Source organism: Amblyomma mixtum, chromosome 4, assembly GCF_055824585.1.
Source record: "Amblyomma mixtum isolate Tamu chromosome 4, ASM5582458v1, whole genome shotgun sequence".
Lineage (NCBI taxonomy): Eukaryota > Metazoa > Arthropoda > Arachnida > Ixodida > Ixodidae > Amblyomma > Amblyomma mixtum.
In genome coordinates this window covers 137,650,501-137,667,846 of record NC_143015.1, presented here as the reverse complement: position 1 = coordinate 137,667,846, position 17,346 = coordinate 137,650,501, and the positions used below count along the sequence as shown (strand labels likewise).

The 17,346-nt window shown below is 44.7% G+C and overlaps 1 protein-coding gene across 1 annotated transcript; it reads right to left on the bottom strand.

Moving 5' to 3' along the window:
• Positions 1–1,103: 1,103 nt before the first annotated feature.
• On the bottom strand, positions 1,104–15,508 carry LOC149348400 (uncharacterized). The gene is made up of 11 exons (XM_089541745.1): positions 15,476–15,508; positions 15,328–15,428; positions 13,114–13,208; positions 11,774–11,902; positions 9,816–10,044; positions 7,030–7,180; positions 6,034–6,140; positions 4,621–4,756; positions 3,246–3,419; positions 1,802–1,927; positions 1,104–1,319 (listed from the first exon to the last, which is right to left on the bottom strand). The coding sequence occupies exons 1-11, from the start codon at positions 15,506–15,508 to the stop codon at positions 1,104–1,106; spliced, it is 1,497 nt and encodes a 498-aa protein (XP_089397871.1).
• Positions 15,509–17,346: the final 1,838 nt, after the last annotated feature.

Genomic DNA, 17,346 nt, shown 5'->3' with positions numbered 1-17,346 from the left:
GTGTAAATAGGTCGAAGGAATTTCAAAGGATTATGCGGCTTCTGTTGCAGGACACGCTCTTATGGTATGGTAAAGTCAAAGAAGTAGGCATGCAGTACAAAGAAATGAAAACAACGAACAGTGCGCAGCATTAATACAGAATATACACGACAGCCAGTTTATGTTCGCCGCCTCTTACCGTCGAAGACAGTAGACGCATTTTTCGGAGTGTTTCCTGATGGCTGCTTTCACTTCAGCAGCCGACTTCACGCATTTGAAATGAAAGCGGGCTTTCTCAATGTTTAATGTGTACAGCATGTTGATGTGAGGCTGAGACTCGACATGTTGCTACAACGGTTAAAAGAAGTTAATTTTTTTTTCGAACGCGCCGGACGGACAAATGTCTGTACCTCTGGGAGTCAGCTATGTCAACGACAGACTGCAATGACAAATGTTTGGCCGTCATAATTTTAGGTATGTCAGCTACATCCCCTTCAGGATTAAGGTCTTTGCAATCGACATCCAATTAACCCCGTCCTGATCCAGCTGCGACCATGCTAAACATCGTCGTAAGCTTCATATCTCATCTTTACACGTGACTAATTGCCACTTTCTGCTTAGTTACCGTTCTTTAGGAATCCACTACTTCACCCTAAAGGGCCATTGGTTGTCTTCACCGCGCATTAGATATCTTGTTTATGCCAATTTCCTCTTCTTGTCTTGAGCTACGACTAATCCGCCGCCAATAGAGAGGCCGGGCTGAAGAAATCACTGCGCAGCGTAACACACACCTAGCACAGATTGCGCTAACTTGCGAAACAGCCAGCAGCCATTCATTTCTTCGGACATCGACAGATCATCAATGACTGCTCTCTTCAACTGAGCAGATTAAAAAGTTCAATGAAAACCTTAACGCTACACTGTGTTCGTTTCAAGTGGTTCTCAAAGAGAAAGACAAGAACATGATTTTTATTTTATAAGATCCGCAAATATACGAGCGAGTAAGTTCTTCCGAAAACATTAGTGCGAAAAGTCGGTACTCTTAGTTCCTTGAGCTATCTTGACACTAGGTACAGAAAATGCAACGGCACACCATGTATTGCGATTTCGCATAAAGGCGTCCGTTAAGCAGAGGCACCTGAGGGGCAGGGCACATCGTCTTCGCAATTGCCGCTCCCCGCCTTTCGGAAGTAATCGACCACCTTGCGGACCATCTTCAGCCGACTGAATTCCCCGTAGACGTTCAAGTCGGAACAGTTATTGTAGCAGTCATCGTACTCGAGGTCGTAGACCGCGATGCCAAACTCGAGGCGGTCGTTCTTGGACTTCACCTGGCACATCTGCGAGGACAATGTACAACACCAGGAGGAATAGAAATGTAGAGGTTTCGATGGCGTTTTTTTGGTTAACGGTTTTTGATTGCGCCTAACATTCTTCGACAATAGTGAACAGGCCACCATGAAGAAGTATTCAAAACTAACTCCGTGCTTTAGCATTTGGATGGTGATCTTTATTTTTCTTCTGTTTTAAAACGCGAAATGCTAATTCCGAACATCTCGTATGTTTCGATTCTAAAGGACATATGAGTAACTTAATGTTCTAAACCTTGCATTTCCTGACAAAATGCACTTCAGGTCATTCCTGTTCTCATAGCCATTTCGTTCTAACAGTTCATATCTGAGCTTCTGTTAAACGAAACTGAAAGTGTTTGAAGTCTACTGCCATTCATTTAACGCCGGGAATGTTTCAAAGACAGATCTGAATTTCAACTACAAAACTACAAAGCAGCAACGAAGAAGAACGATGAAAACTCAAGACGTGCCTTTCTGCAGAGACCCTCCTCGTTGTCGTACACGAACATGGTCCTATGAGAACGATGATATGTGTACATCGCCTCCAGCCTTTGGACGTATTTAAGATTCTTGCCATAAACAGCATCAGTGCATACCTGCGATGAGAAATATGGGCATAGAGAGAGAGAAATGCTGAATTGTGGGGAATCGATGAGATGAAGCGTTTGTGAGAGATTTCATTGTCGAGTGACTGAAAGCGGTAGTGCTCGGAGAAGAGTGCGAAGTTCCCTTACAAAATTTTTTATACAGTGTATAGACTATCCATAGACTTCTGTCTATAAAGTCTATAGACTCTGTGCACAAATCCTAGAGAACAGTCTATAGGCAATAGAAATGCTATAGACAGTTTATAGACAATCTATAGATTTATGGCCATGCACTTTTAATAGACTTTAGTCGATCCACAGTCCCTAGACTACAAATAGACAAAAACAAATATCTACAGGAAGGCGATCAAGTCTATACGTCTATAGACAGTATATAGCCCGTATTTATAGTTTTTTTTCAGAATAAAGCTTTTGTGGCTAAACGCCTTCTGCATATGTTGAATTTGTGCAAAGAGAACGACGGTCGCCCTACGTCCTTAGGTAACTTCTTCGCGTTTACTGGCTTGTCAATGAGAATGCAACACAGGTGTTCGGGGCTGTGCAGTCCAGAACGTACAGTCTTTGTCAAAAGTTTGGAGCCCAGGGGGTTTGCTTCTGAAGCACAGTCTGGTTCTTAATGCATATCCAGCGCTCCAAATTCGCTGAGGGTGACAATATTTCTGGTCCTGCCTCCTCCAATAGGTAGGACTACCACGAATGTTACAGGAGTCACACTGCGAGGCTTAGGAGCAAACTCCCTGGGCTCTAAACTTTTGACAAAGACTGTACGTAGTGTAGTCACGTGATGAATCTGCACGGGTGCCTATGCCAGCCTTCTGTCGCTTAACATAAGACAAAACGTGATTTCAACTGATTTCAGGAAAGAAAAATTAACTGAACTTTTCTTTTATTTTTATTTTGGTGTTACTTGCAATTTTTATTCTCGGAAAAAACTTACGAATGAAGCGACAAATGCACTCTAAACGACTCGACCTGTTCTCATGGCGTCACGGTCAACTGCCTTGCATCTACTAATGACTTGAGACGCTACTCTAGCAAGTGCAAGGTACTTTACCGCAACCACATTGGTTTCAAGGCCTCCTTCAAGGGGCATGTGCTGCTTCGTTCTGGAGTTGTATCCGTCTACATAGTCGTCTAACAGTTCGTTAAGACGCGAAAACTTCCTTTTACTTAGCAATACGTTTCACTGCACACGAGACAGAGGCTGAAGCAAACGCAGTTGCCCTATAAGCACCGCTCTGTCTTCGATTACACGCCAATGCACACTCTGAAAATTGCATGCATTAATGCGGAAGAGCTTTCTTACGTCAACATAGGTCCCGAACGATTTAGCGTACTGGTCGCTGTTGCACTCGGATGACACTTCCAGGGGAAAGCTGGGCTTGACCACTGTCCAGCGCCCCTTCATACTAAAGGACACAAGCCACTTGGCAGATACACCCGTGTCCTGGATCTGTTGCAGAGCTGACAATGCATCAGTCTGCGAGGACAAAAAAAAAAAAAAAAAGAAGCCACGGCATGATTACTGCTACGGAGCGTCGAGGGCACTTGTATTTGTATAAATTACTCTTGACCTCCTATCGTATGGCAACCCTAGATCTACCGACAACTGTTTGCGGTAATGAATACAATATCGTTTATTCGCTACAATTTCCCATCTCTAGCAGAGCCCGCGTGACGTTACTACTCTGTCGTTGTGACGTTGTGGACACATCAGCGTGATGGGCTGCTATGGCGGGCTACCGCGATATCATGTGTGATGTTATTACACGTGAACCAATCAACGTAGCGCGATGTGATGACGTCGTGCATGACCGCAGTCCATGTTGACCATATGGTGCGGCGCTGTGTTACTAGGACACTAACGTCGACACCAGAGAACAGGGAAACGTGCCCTTAACTGTTATCTCTGAAAAAGGAGCATCGGCATCGAGTGCCGAGCGGTTGGCATGCTTCCGTGACACCAGCTCGGTAGTCATATGTAATAAACGGAACTGTATTTGTATATTTGTCATTGCTGTCAAGGTCTTCTTCAGCCCAGAAAAGTTGGGAAACTCGCATATGCCACCAAGTCTTAAGACGGCTTGTTCCTGTAAAAAAACAATTTTCTTCTTCACTGCTGCTCATATAATAAATCAGTAATTTACTGCGTGAGTGATGAACAACTGAGCGTCAGTTGGAGGCCAACATGTTCGTCTTGGTATGTTTGTTAAGCGAGATACTATCAAAGACGCCGCGAACCCGAGTGGTAGATGTACGCGTAACCGCAAAATCCATTAGTATCATCCCGAGGATCAGCTAGATATATACATCGGTGACATATAGGGTGGAGACAGGGTAGGCAGGTGGTTTCATGACAAACACATAGTGAACAACGAAGGGCAAAGCATCCGGGTGTTTGCCAATGTTTCGACAAAAGGGCTGCCTTAGTTATATTATCGAATAGGTGGCAAGCACCCTGAGGCTCTGCCCTCCCTTTTTCACTTTGTGGTGTGTGTGATATATGAATATATAGTTATATATCGTATTATATCATATTGTTTGTTGTATTATATATTAATATACTGTACGATATATAAGGTACCTTATGGGTGCCTGGAAATTTTTCTGTCGTGCTTGTGTTCGTTATAAGAGGACTGGAGCTCCTCTCAGTCGAGAGTATTTCGGTCACGCGGCCTCACCAGGTCGTAGGTGTATCCCTGAGAGGCTGCCGGCTTTCGTATCATGGTGGGCGGCAAGACTTTACAGCCGGGCACTGTGTTGTCCCCGAAAGCGTAGTGGCCCTGTGATATGAACAAAGTCGGGGTGTAGATGTCCCTGCACGAAGAAAGAAAAAAATCGCATTGCAACCTCGGGCTCCAAATGCTTGCTGAGCGCCAGCTAACTACACCAACTGATGGGATGAGATTTTTAGCAATCGGGACTGCAGGCTACAAACGATTACTGGAGTTTGTCTGGTTCTCCGTTTTTACTACCGAATTTAGTATACGATCTCCAAGTACGAAACGTGCAAACTGTTTCGCTGACGTATAAAGAGATTTTTTTTATTGCGTGGTCGGCAGCATCGCTATTACTTGAAAAGTCAGGCATTTAGTGCCACGCCGTCCGTGCTCCATCTTCACCTCGAACCTACTAGTCTTTCTTAGTTAGCTAGTCCTAAGTTCACGATCAAGGGGGCTTGTTTTTCGGAGTAATTCACTGTTCGGAAAGTATAAGAGCTGACGCAAATGTCTTCGTGTTATTCAGAACTCATCGTTAATCGGGACGCTCAGTTGGAAATGTTCGTCAGGTGCGTGTATGACATGTTGCGCAATTTGCGGTATAGCATTTGCACGTGGTCTAGAGTCCGCAGGACTCAGTTCTGGCTGAAAACAAAACTTATTTTTTTCTTGACTGATCGCACTTGGTATGCAGCTTACACACTGTCGATAAAAATGGCATTGGGAATATCATGCTATACTAGGCGACACTAAAAAAGAAAGCTCTATCTAGACAGCGCATATAAACAGTTCGCAAAGCCGGAAATTTCATTAAAACATGTACAGGTGTTTCGTTGGCAGAGGAACGTTTGGCATGTTATAGCACATGTCTATGGTAGAGGAAGAGAACGTTCCCTCCTTCGTATTCCCCTCGAAAACTAAGAAGAGTGCGACAGGGAGGAGAACAACGCCAACAATTGTGTTCAAAGTCAACACAAGTATGCATAGCACATAGAAGTGAGATCCAGTGTCAAGGAGATAAAAGCCAAGATTTTGTTTCGAAATACATTGGGGATGTCATTCAGAACTCGGCTCAATAGATACCTTCAATGTAGCAGACTTAAACGCATTATGTTTAAAGGTTAACTAAAGGCACGCGCAAAATTCTGGCAATGTTTCGGTCCAGACGTGTTGCATTGCCTGCCACAGTCAGGCCTATTGCGCCATATAATTTCCTTCCTGTAGAAAAACTTTGACACCGCAGCTGTCTAAACAATCGCCTTATCAATAACTCCTTCTGCACCCCGTACTTCGAAGGAGTAATTACGTTTATTGCGTGGAACTCTCCTTGACAGAGGACGAAGTGCTAATGGTTTTCAGTTTCGTGCTACTTGCCTCATTCTAGATGCGTAGAAGTCGGCATGTTTCTGTGGCACGGCTCCAAGCACGCTGTAAGGTTGCCATGATGTGTCGGGCCTCTTCATAGCCACAATGCTCAGTTCCTGGAGTGAAAGCAGTGAAAAAAGAAAAAAACATGTGGGCGATTTAGCGTGCTTGGCGAAAGTAAATTAAGCGCATTAGCACTACGGTTTTCATTTGGGTTTCACTTAGAGGCTTAGTATTCGAGGTCAAACCAGCTTCGTAGAAAGGTCGCCGAAATCGGACTTGAACTCAGCTTTACAGGCATGACGCTTGAGCGTTAATGGGTTAAAGTCCATATATGCGTAATTGGTTACTCTGTTCTCTGTATTCATAGATCGCTTGAAGTCCACATACCGCTCCTGGCAGTGTCGTGTAGCGGTTAAGTGATATGTCACTGCTCAGAGATGTCAGGTTCTGTCACCGACGGGGCTTGAGAGATCCAGGTTGCTCATCCCGAACAACCTCAAGGTCAACGAGAAAGGCTTCGGACAGACAAACATCGGCGAAATCTGATATTGGGGGTTTTAGCGCTAGCGCAGTTTCATAAAAAAAGTTCTAGTGTACAGCTGACCGTATCGAACAAACGTATTGCAGCCATGTCGAACACGACAATGTGTCATCGTCAAATCACCGCCATCCTCAAATAAGTGTCTCATCGTCGAAGTTTTATGCACCAGTATGAGGCCACCTCTGATGCATCTCGCGGCCATTTAAAGACTATGCGTTATGCCTGTTGCCTTTAGGTTGTTAGAATTCCAGCTCTATTTGTATGTGCGACAGATGTCGATTACGCGGGTTCTTTTGAATACTAGTCAGTTTATTCGTTTTTTTCTCGGACTTGACATTTAGTGGCGATTCTTCAGCTTGGGTCAAATGCCACAGCGTCATTTTCGAATTGATTGAAAAATAAAGAGTGCGCTGTTAAATGAACCGGATTTGATCAACTGCATGGGAAAGTTTCTTTCAAACCTTGAGCAGGGTAAACACTTTTCTGATGTTGTCGTAGCTGACATTGGAAGCGGGCATATCGACGATTCCAAAGTGGAAGACATCTGACCGCCAGAACACGTCCAGAATTGTCGGGTTGGTCTTGATGTCGGTTGTCAGCCATTCGAGGTACCTGACGAAGATATAGACGCATACGTTATTACTCGACGCGGGTTCTATCCCGGCCGCGGCGGTTGAATTTCTTTGGAGGCGAAATTCTAGAGGCCCGTGTACTGTTCGATTTCAGTGCACGTTAAATAACCCCAGGTGGTCGAAATTTCCGGAGCCCTTCACTACGGCGTCTCTCATAGCCTGAGTCGCTCTGGGACGTTAAACCTTATAAACCTAAACATAAACATCAACCCTAGTAGTTTTACGAAACCTGAGCGAATAATGCACAGAGTGATCCACTCTTAGGGTTAACGGGCGAGTGTGTGGCCGCGTTCTTGCAATCAAAAGCTACCGTTGCGTTTATTTGACCTTATGCTACTGTTCTTTATTTTCATGCGTGTAATCGCATCCCTACTTAATTACTAATCCTGAGAAGGAAAAGAAGGAGTAGAAAATGAATCAATGACGAGAACAGCGCCACACACTCGCCCACTTAAATTTAATTATCTCGCAAGTGCCCTTTACGTCTGTATTGTATTGAGAGCAGTAGGACACGAAAAATAGAGATTGCAGTCACAAACACATTGCAAGCATCAGCAATAGCACGCTGCCTCTGCGAGCGGGAGACATTGAGAACCTTAAGAGACTACATTTACAAATATCGGTCCCACAAGGCAGCGAAGAAACAGTTTCTTCCTCCAGGCCACATATTTGCGAAATACTGGCCAGGCCAGTCGGAGACTGTTGCGCCACTGTTAGGATCAGTGAGTTTCCGCACCATTATGGATGCCAAAAACTACAAGATTCATATCTGATTAGACTTCGAGCAAAGGGCTTATTCCCAGTGAAGGCCCCGGCAAACAAGGCCCCCACGCTGGAAGCCGAAACATCCTTTTTTTCGTAACTGACCGGTGCTCTTTAGCTTATTTTAATGTGCAATCTTTTAACGAGCGTTTTTCGAGCTTATCTGTCGAAGGTTTTCAAACCGAAATCACGCCGAAGCAATTTTGAGAAGTGCTTCTAGTTTTTCCGACTATAGCCACGTGCTGCTTGGTGCTGGGCATCACAAATTACCCCAGACATTATAAATCTTTGGCAAATCCCATTTTCCTAAGGCCGTAAAAGCTATTCCCTATTCTCAGGAAGCTATTCCAGGAAGTGTTTTATAAATCAGATTCTGCATTGTGTGGGAAGAGTAAGACACTAGTATCAACATCTTTCACCACATTTAAAGGGGAGTATTAGTTTTCTTTCAACGACAAATGGAAATATTATCATTCAGCCGTGTGGTGCCCGCTATTGTTGCCCGACAGGTGGCGACAGTTGGGAATATCTGGCATGTTTTTCTCTGGCACCCCCATTTCAAGAAGAAGGGCAAATATTGCGCATCTGAAGCCATAATTAGGGTCTAATTTTAGGTTTGTGATTGCACTTCGATTATTAGAGAAGGTGCTAAAGTCGCAACAGAATCGAGCGGTTAGATACATTTATTGATACTATTCATACAACTTCGACATATCATTTTTGGAAGCAAAGTCCGTTCTGACAATTCTTGCTTGTCGTCGTCGAATCGCGAACATGTGCATGCTTCATAAGTTATTTTACAGCTCGCTTCGTTTTCTGCCCTACATCAGCCCTGCAGCACGCATTTCAAGCCGCATTGGTCATCCCTTGCAAATTCTCCGTCCACGTACTTGTAATACAATGTTTGCTGCTCAATTCTATCATCGCTCAGTCATAGACTGGAACGGCCTTCCACACGACGTCACTGCAACTACGTGCCCAACCACATTTTCAAACTGTATGATTGCCATATTTAACTGATAATATTTTGTACATAACTTAGCGTATACCTGTACCCACCGCTGTAGTATTTCCCCCAAACTGAGGGTATTTAAGGTAATTAAACGAAGTGACGAGATGTGTGCTTTTCGTTTCTTTCCTGTCTTCATGGTTTCTCCTTTGTCGTCTTTTCTCCAAATAACCGCCTAGGAAGCGCTAGATGTAAAACTACATCAAGAAATACTTGCTTCTTCCGCCTCACATGCCCAAAAATTCTGGATAAAAACATTTGTGAATGGGAAAGGGTTAATGAGCGTAATTTTATCACATATTGCAAGATTTCACTATAACAATCAATTTATCCGCGGATCCCCCGTCGACAGGCTTGAATTTCTTTTTGCTATAAAGGTGTTTGCTATCGTGAAAACTGTCCCCCCATTGGTTTTCTATGGCAGCTTTAAGTACTCGATGCGAGCGATGGAAACACTAGAAAAAAAAAAGATCTTGCTGCATATCGAAAGAATGGACCAATATCTGCAATATTTCGACACGAATACCCCAGAATTTTTCAATATACAAAATTTTTTGCCAAGAATGTCGGACATGCTCCTTCCCCTTCCATGCCTGTCTCCTCACTCCAGCCCAAAATAAAATTCCTTGTGCCGAAGAAAGATCCAGCGCGAGGGAAGCGAACACAAACTATGAAGTATCTTTTAATTTCTTTGTTCATTAACGTAGTGAAAAAACGAAATAAATGAATTAAATAAACAGCTAGAGGACATTTCGAGCTACATAGAACCAACAAATGATCATCTTTGTTAGCCATTGTATGTTTCGAAAGATGGTATTGCAATAACACTACTCGACGCACTTACAAGTATGCGAATGCCACTCCGAACTCAGTGTTCTCGTAGCGCGAGGCCGCAGCCAGAAAAGCCTTCATGCCCTCGCCGAAGGTCTCCTCTTGCGTGGGAACGTTGATGTTGCTCTTGTAGGCTGAGTCGAAGAATATGAGGTCGCAAATTCCGTCCTCGGGAAACAGAGTAGTGGTGTTTGTCTCGTTACCGTAAGTACACAGCAAGGTACGGGAGTCCAAGACCAGCCCTGGGAGAAGCGATGAATACAGCACAGTCGCTTTTATAACACAAGCACTTGCTGAAGGAAAGTGTTCTTTTTCGAATTCAAACTTTTTCTTCGCTCAGTGTCCCTGTGACTCGTATAGTTTCGCCTGCTTCCTTGCCTGAATGCGTGATATTAGAACAGCGGTACTGAGATGAGAGACGCGTTTCAGTGTTGACAGAAGTGTTGCGCAGCAGAACAGGCGGGTGTGCATTGGAAAGGCATCTAATTCCGAGAGGAGATAACCGCTGGGGGTGAATTGTAACGAACTGGATCCCAAGAGTAGGCAAGCGTAGCAGGGGGAGGCTAGAAAACCAGATTAGGAAACCAGAGGGCATGAGTAGGCCGCAGCTGCCAAATGACAAGGTTAATTGTACGTCAAAGGAAGAGTCTTTTGACGTGCAGTAGGCGTAGCTAGGCTGTTGATGACGTTGACAATTGATCAGGTCTTGAAGTATCGATCTACAGAGAAGTCTATTTGATGCGCACCGAACAGTAAACGAACCCAGCGGTATTTTTGGATATGCTACTTAAAAATACAAATATGCTACCACAATGTTACAAAGGAAACGTTACTAGTCTGTTTTCGTTATATTTATATTTTCAGACTAGATTTGCTTCTAAATGATATGAAACAGTAGATGGACAGTTTTGGCCATCATGCTGCAGGGGACAAATTGCATCCTGGTGTTATATTTCGACGTTAAGTCAAACAAACAAAAATGGGCACAAATATATTCCCATGGAATTGCATTTCTGCCCTTTTCTGTCCCTAAACTCCTATGAAATTCATTGTCCCCCGAAAACGATGGAGCTAAAAAATGCATGTTGCGGCACCGTTGCGAACACAGCGCTGTAGGCAATTACACTGTAATATTGCTTTCAAGGCGCCGATAGAAATTGAAGTTTTCTAGACTGAACACTCCCATTCTGTTGATCCAGAGGTCTTGACATACAGCAGGTGGAGCGAGATCCACACGACGGATGAAATCGACGATTCTTGGAGCGGAAAGCGCACCACGTGACTCGACGCCACCGCCCCTGCCTCGACAGGGGTCGGCGCATGCTGTAAAGCGGCAGCGCCCTTTACCTCTCCGGTTCTGTCGTGGCCTGCTGCGTCTCAAGACCTTAACACTTCCGAATGTGGCAACAATAGTATTATTGTCACTTTTTTAGTAGCTTTGGGGTCGTTTTGCTAAAGTCGTACCGAGTGGTGCCTTCCGCGGTCGACTTACTTTCTGAGGAGCGAGGCCTCGAGAGGTGGTACGAGAGCAACGCGAAGAAGGTTAAGAGGACAGTGGTTTCGAAAATTTTCCGCTCAGACCGCTCCGCTATCTGCTCTCGCGGTCCACCGTGTGCGTGCGGTCAGTGGCCAGACGATAGGCCCGTCACTCGTCACGTGACCATTTCGTTCGTGGTCCGGTCCGTCGTGTGGATCTTGTTTAAATAGCTGCTCTGATGTCTAATACAAGGGCAAATGCTTGTTTTCTCTGCAGAACAGTAGAGGGGTGCGAAGGCGAACGAACATGCCGACCAGTTAACCCAACTGATTACAGAAAGAGAAAAAGCGCTGCTGTAAAGCACCCGATGGCCCTGGAAGGTGCTCTAGTCCTACCGTCTCATGCACAGTGGTCCTGCAGAGTTTTCAAAAATGCGCTTCGAATTCAGAACACAGAACGCTAGGGGAGATCTCACACTGTCGTCAGTTGCTCACGTCTTTTAGTTGTTGTTTCCATGGTAGTCTTCATCGTGACCGCCGCCGTCGTCGTAAGCTCTTCTGTGGTCGTCGCCGGCTTGCGGTACGTAAGGTCGGTCTCGGGGGGTGTACCATCGTCGGAAGTCCCTGCGTCAGGGGGGATGGTAAAAAAAATTCACAGGGGCATCTCATTTCAATATGCCTTGGCAATCCGATAGCACCAGCCGCTGTTGATGCCTTCACTGGAATTTAAGTCACTTCCGTTAAGGTGACGCAACTTCCTTCCAGCCTATGGGTGATTTCATGATGGACGGCAAGAGCCGACAAGAACTACTATTTCAGCCGAAGACCAGTCAACTTGTTTTGGGGGCATACCAGGCCGATCGCGTCAAAGACCCGTTAGCCCAGTTTGAAGGCGCTGCAGTTTCCTGTTCTATCAACTCCAGACTGTTAGGACATCTACTTGTCTCGTTCGTTGTTTCGCAAAAGCAAAGCCACTGAAGTTGCTGATACCTAGCCAGCTCTCAGAGGATGCGGTGCTATTTGTAAACGCATTTGTAAACTTTCATTATAGAAAAAAAATAGGTAAGGTAAATGTCTCGCACAGGACAGCGGGGGTGGTGGAGAGATCGTTCGACCCCGTATAACCCCGCTTCTCCTTACATCAGCCCTTAACTCGCACAAGGCTAAAATAAAACGTCCCCTCGCAAACAACTGAACATTTTGCGCACGATCGGCCATTTCTGACCATTTCAGCGTTATATCCTTTAATAATTTTACATTGATTACAATAACAAAACATCGCTAATGAGTCCTAGCTCATTATTTAACTGAGCTAACAATTCAACACGTGATTTAGGCAATCAGCAAAGACTTCAGGAGGAATTTAATGAAATCAGCAACGCGGTTACCATTCATTTTCAGACTTTATAACGACGCAAGTGCATTTTTGAAAAAGCTTAATCTCTTCCAACCTGCTGCTTTGTGAGCATGAGCTTACTCAGCAATCCACATAGCAAAAGTACGCAATATCGCCTTTTGCTTGCCTGGTTAGCTCTGCAGGGTGACAAAATTGAACGCATAAACGGCAAAGCCTTGCAGTGATATTAGTGCGGACTACGATTTTCATGCTTATCTTCATAGGCTTAAGAAGTCTTTGACGGCTATTCACTGGCAGAACTCTCGGCTCTGATGGCTTCGGTGGGGAAAATATAGGTTTCTGACGCATTGGCTGTAGTGCAAAGAAGCACCGGCCCCACGGAACGCGTTTAACGCAGAAAAAAAAAATCCCTTGTTGACCGCGTTCACAGTTGAACAAGTGGAGCCACCTAGGAAACAAACGCAAGCAGTAAACGTACCTGTCCTAACAAGCAACACAACTGCGGCGATCAAGGTGATGGACGTGAGGGCGGCCGCTGCAGCAAGCAGCTTGATTCGTGCACTTTCAACTCGCCTGGAAAGTGAAAGAAGGGTAATCTGCTTTCAACTGTACATTTCGCTTTGCGCCGCAACCAAAAGAAGCCAGTTGCAGAGGATTCCATATATATATATATATATAAAGTAAACTATTTATAAATATTTATAAACTAATCACACTGCGGCTTGCCAGTCATGCTCACCACTTGTTTTTCAAGGGGACACTTCCATACATCATGCACACTGTCGAACAAAAGAACTACCAACTAAGAAATTCTGTCAGGCCACCCAGAATAAGAACAAATTATGGCTCTCAAGCTACGTTGTACCAGTTAACAGCTCTTAATTCTAGCAAAGAAATAAAAGATCTTGTCCATAAATGCAGAAACGAGCGCTTATTCAGGAAGCAATTAGCAGACATGCTTTTAGCAGAACCCTCATAAGCTCACACTGATGAAAACGTGTCTAATGAATGTTGAAAGTGTCTTTCAAACTTCTGTTATCGTACCTTGATGTGCCTATGGTAACTTGCCTTTGAAATTCGTGTGTGTTCATTTCACATGTTCTATTACTGTTGCACATGTTACGCTGTGTTACTGCGCCAGGTGCACCAAGGGGTATGGGCCTCGTCAGGCTTGTATGCCTTTTGCCCTCCCCCTCAAGTATGTACACATACTTGAAATAAACATTTTTCCTTCCTTCCTTCATCATGAACAACCCACCCTCCGCTCTAATCATGGTGCATTCAGTCTACGCCTTTTGCTGGAAAATTTCCAGCGCACACAGGACAGGGACAAAGAAGAGGATACCACAAGCACTGACTCGCAACTATGCGTTTATTCGCAAACGCAGAAAGTATATGCCCAAAGGAAAAAACACAAAAACATCAAAACTTATGCAATCACGCAGGCGCATCCAGATATGAAAAATTCCCGTTCATGCTGGACAACAGATGGGTCACTAATATATGTAGGCTGGTTTTTGTAGTTATGATATGCTTTTGATACCTCTCTTGTCAATTGATTAGGATGCCTAAACAAAACAGTTGTTTTGTCGAGTAAAGGCTTACAGCCCCTGCATTCCATACAGTGCTTGGCAAGATTCCAACAGACTCCAACAGATTTTCCAGCATGCTGTACCAACTCGCTCGAATGTCAGTCTTACTACGCCTCTTGCTATTACCCGCGCATATGAGAACCCAACGAGATTTTCGAGCTAGCATTGCGTTCATTATATTTCGCTAACATGATGTGAGACCATTACTTTCACGCAATTGGGAAGAAGGGTCCCCTATCTTTAACGAAAAATATTCATTGGTTTGTTGCTGTTTTCAATCCATTTTTCATTCTTTACACCAAAAAAAAGTAGATCAAGATGAATTAGTCTATGCAAAACAGGATTTAAACTTCGTGTGTGCCAAAAGTGCTGCAATAAAATTGATGATGCGCAATGGTACCATAGGTAGTGAACAAGAGTGCAAATGACAATTCGGTCTTGAAAATGCACAAAGAATTACACGAACCAGCTCTAATGTAGTCTAAAAGACCGAAAACGAATTTCTAGGTATTTCTAGGGAATTTCTAGGGAATTAGGGCTGAGATGAAGCACTAGACGCAGTTCTACTTCGGGTTCAGTGTTTTGATCATGCTTCTTTTTACGAAGCCATGTTATGCCATATATTAAACCCGTTCGGTAGGCAGATCAAACAGTTTACTTACTCCTTTGCTTCAAGATCTGTAAAAGGAAAGTATTTTTCAAATTATAGAAAAAAGTTGCTGCGTATGAATGATTGCGAGGGGGAGGGGGGAGGACAAACTGTGAACTGTTTCTCTTTTACCTGAACAGAATACATTTCAAAGTTTCAACAGGAGACTAAACAGCCTCTTTTACGGAAAAAGAATTCGCCCGGTTGCGCTCCGTGCAAACGATATACACTCAAAGGCTCGATATGTTCACCGACTGATCGAGAAATGCTGTAAGGAAGAGTCGCATTGAACTTCCTTCCTTGCGAATAAACAACGCATCGTGCACATGGTACCCTTACTGCCCTCATCCGACATCGCTCCCTTCACGAGTTGCTGACAACTGGGGTCGTGCTTCCACCGCTTGTTTGGATACCCTCGCCGATAGATGGCTAAGAATAGTGGAGCACTTACGCGTCGTCCAAGCCATGGTCGTGCTCATTGGCGACATTGATGTTTTCGTTGGCGACTTGAAGGCTGATTGCTGGGTCATGACGGCTTGGTTTGCCACACCCCTGTGTAAGCAATGGCGGCAAAAGTGAATGTAGGAAGTATAGCTTACCGTGAGGGTGGCAATCAGAACGACGGTGAACATCGAAGAAGGTGAGCACAACAAAACGAAAAATCCTGGATTCTAGGTCTTCATTAGGGGAGAAGTGTTGTGAGTGATGGCCGGCAGAGTTCCTCATAAGTATGCCCCTGCTATAAAACAGCTCGCTCCATACTTCACGTCGGCACTCATGGCGCCTGTGGCTGGCGAATTTACTGCCCAGCATCGACGATATATTTCAGTAAGGGATACTACGCCGACTAGTGCTGCGACACCATTTAAACTGAGGAAAGCCCCTTAAACAGCTAGTATTTCTAGCCATCATCATCGTCGCCAGCCCGAATACATCCACTGCAGGGCAAAGGACTCTCTCATGCCCCTCCAATTAACCCCTTCCTGTGCGAGCTGCGGCCCTGCAAACTTTTTAATCTCATCCGCCCGCCTAACTCCCGCCCCCTGCTACGCTTGCCATCTCTTGGAATACACTCCGTTACAAGGTTGTCTCTAATGACAGCCTGTTCGGCGCCAGAGGTTCTTAGCACCCTCGGCTGCGTCACAGGTCGGACCGCCACCTTGGTGTAGTTGCTTCACTACAGCTGAGGATTAAGGGGCGAGGGTTAATCGCGTTAATGACGCAGCACCAACTGAAGTGAAAACACGCCAAAACCAAGGTGGTGATGCCGCCTAGTTACCATTCTGAAAGTGCTGCTAGCCTATTAAACAAGGTTTCAAATGAGATTAAAAAAAACAGTAGAAAATGCAAACATTAGTTGACTGAAACTGTTTGAAAAAAAAAAATACATTGCAAAGTGGTCTTTCTCTGGATAACCATGGAACACCGGAAGTCTTCTAGAAATCATTTAGAAGCATCAGCTAAAAGCCTGAGTGGAATAAGAAGTACAGGCCCTCACTTACACAGTTGCTCGCTTTGGGGTTAGTCTTAAGACGTCGTCTCTGTCACTCGAAGATTGTATAGCGTAGAAATTAGGGCCGGAGACTCAACCTGATATGACCTGTGCCTAACCTGCAGTAATCCTAAGGTCAAACCACGACGCAGCGATCATTTCGCACTGGTACTTACGGAGCTGGAGGCTGCATCGTTATTCGGAGTCGTCCTGATCACAGTCTCTTCCTTTCTCGATGCCTATGGCGTGTTCACTCGCGCACGTGAAATGGTCCAAGTGGCGCGTGCAAAGGCAGTGTCTTTTTTTCCCTTTACATCCCGATACTGCAGCACATATCGAAGAGAAATTTGGACGAAGCTGTTTCAGAACTTGAAGTAACTTCGAGATTTTTTATTGAAGATGCAGTGAAAAAATGAAGTACAGGTTTGCAAACGAAAACCAAAAAGGTTTGGCAGCGCAAATTTATGATGATAAAGAAAATCGTGCAGTATGTGGCGCCAAAACTGAAAAATACCTGCACTGGAAGTTTAAGAGAAAGGAAGTTTTATTCTCCCAAGAGTTAGAAAGTACAGACAACCCTGCTGAAAAGACTCCTCTGCCAATTCCAATCGGAGAAAAGGGAGGCTCCCTGAGACGGTGATAATCTGATCGCGTCTGGTTGTCAGGAAAACTTTTGTGGTAATAACATGAAAGTGAGTAGTCTAGTAAACAATTTTTCCGTTCGCGAGTCGATTGCAACAGTAGAAAATAATTTCTTTCAGGCTTTGCCGTAACCCGTCTATTTATGCTGCTTAATTTCAAAATTTTTTCTAACCGCAGAAAATTTTGAGCTCCCACTTCTGACGACGAAAACAGAAAAAACATCATGAAGTGAAGGACACTTCTGAATTTCGAGAAAGGGCATCCACGGGCGCCCCCCCCTCCTCCCCCCTGGATACGTGCCTGGCAAGTGACAAAAGTAGTCACGCGTCTCGGTAA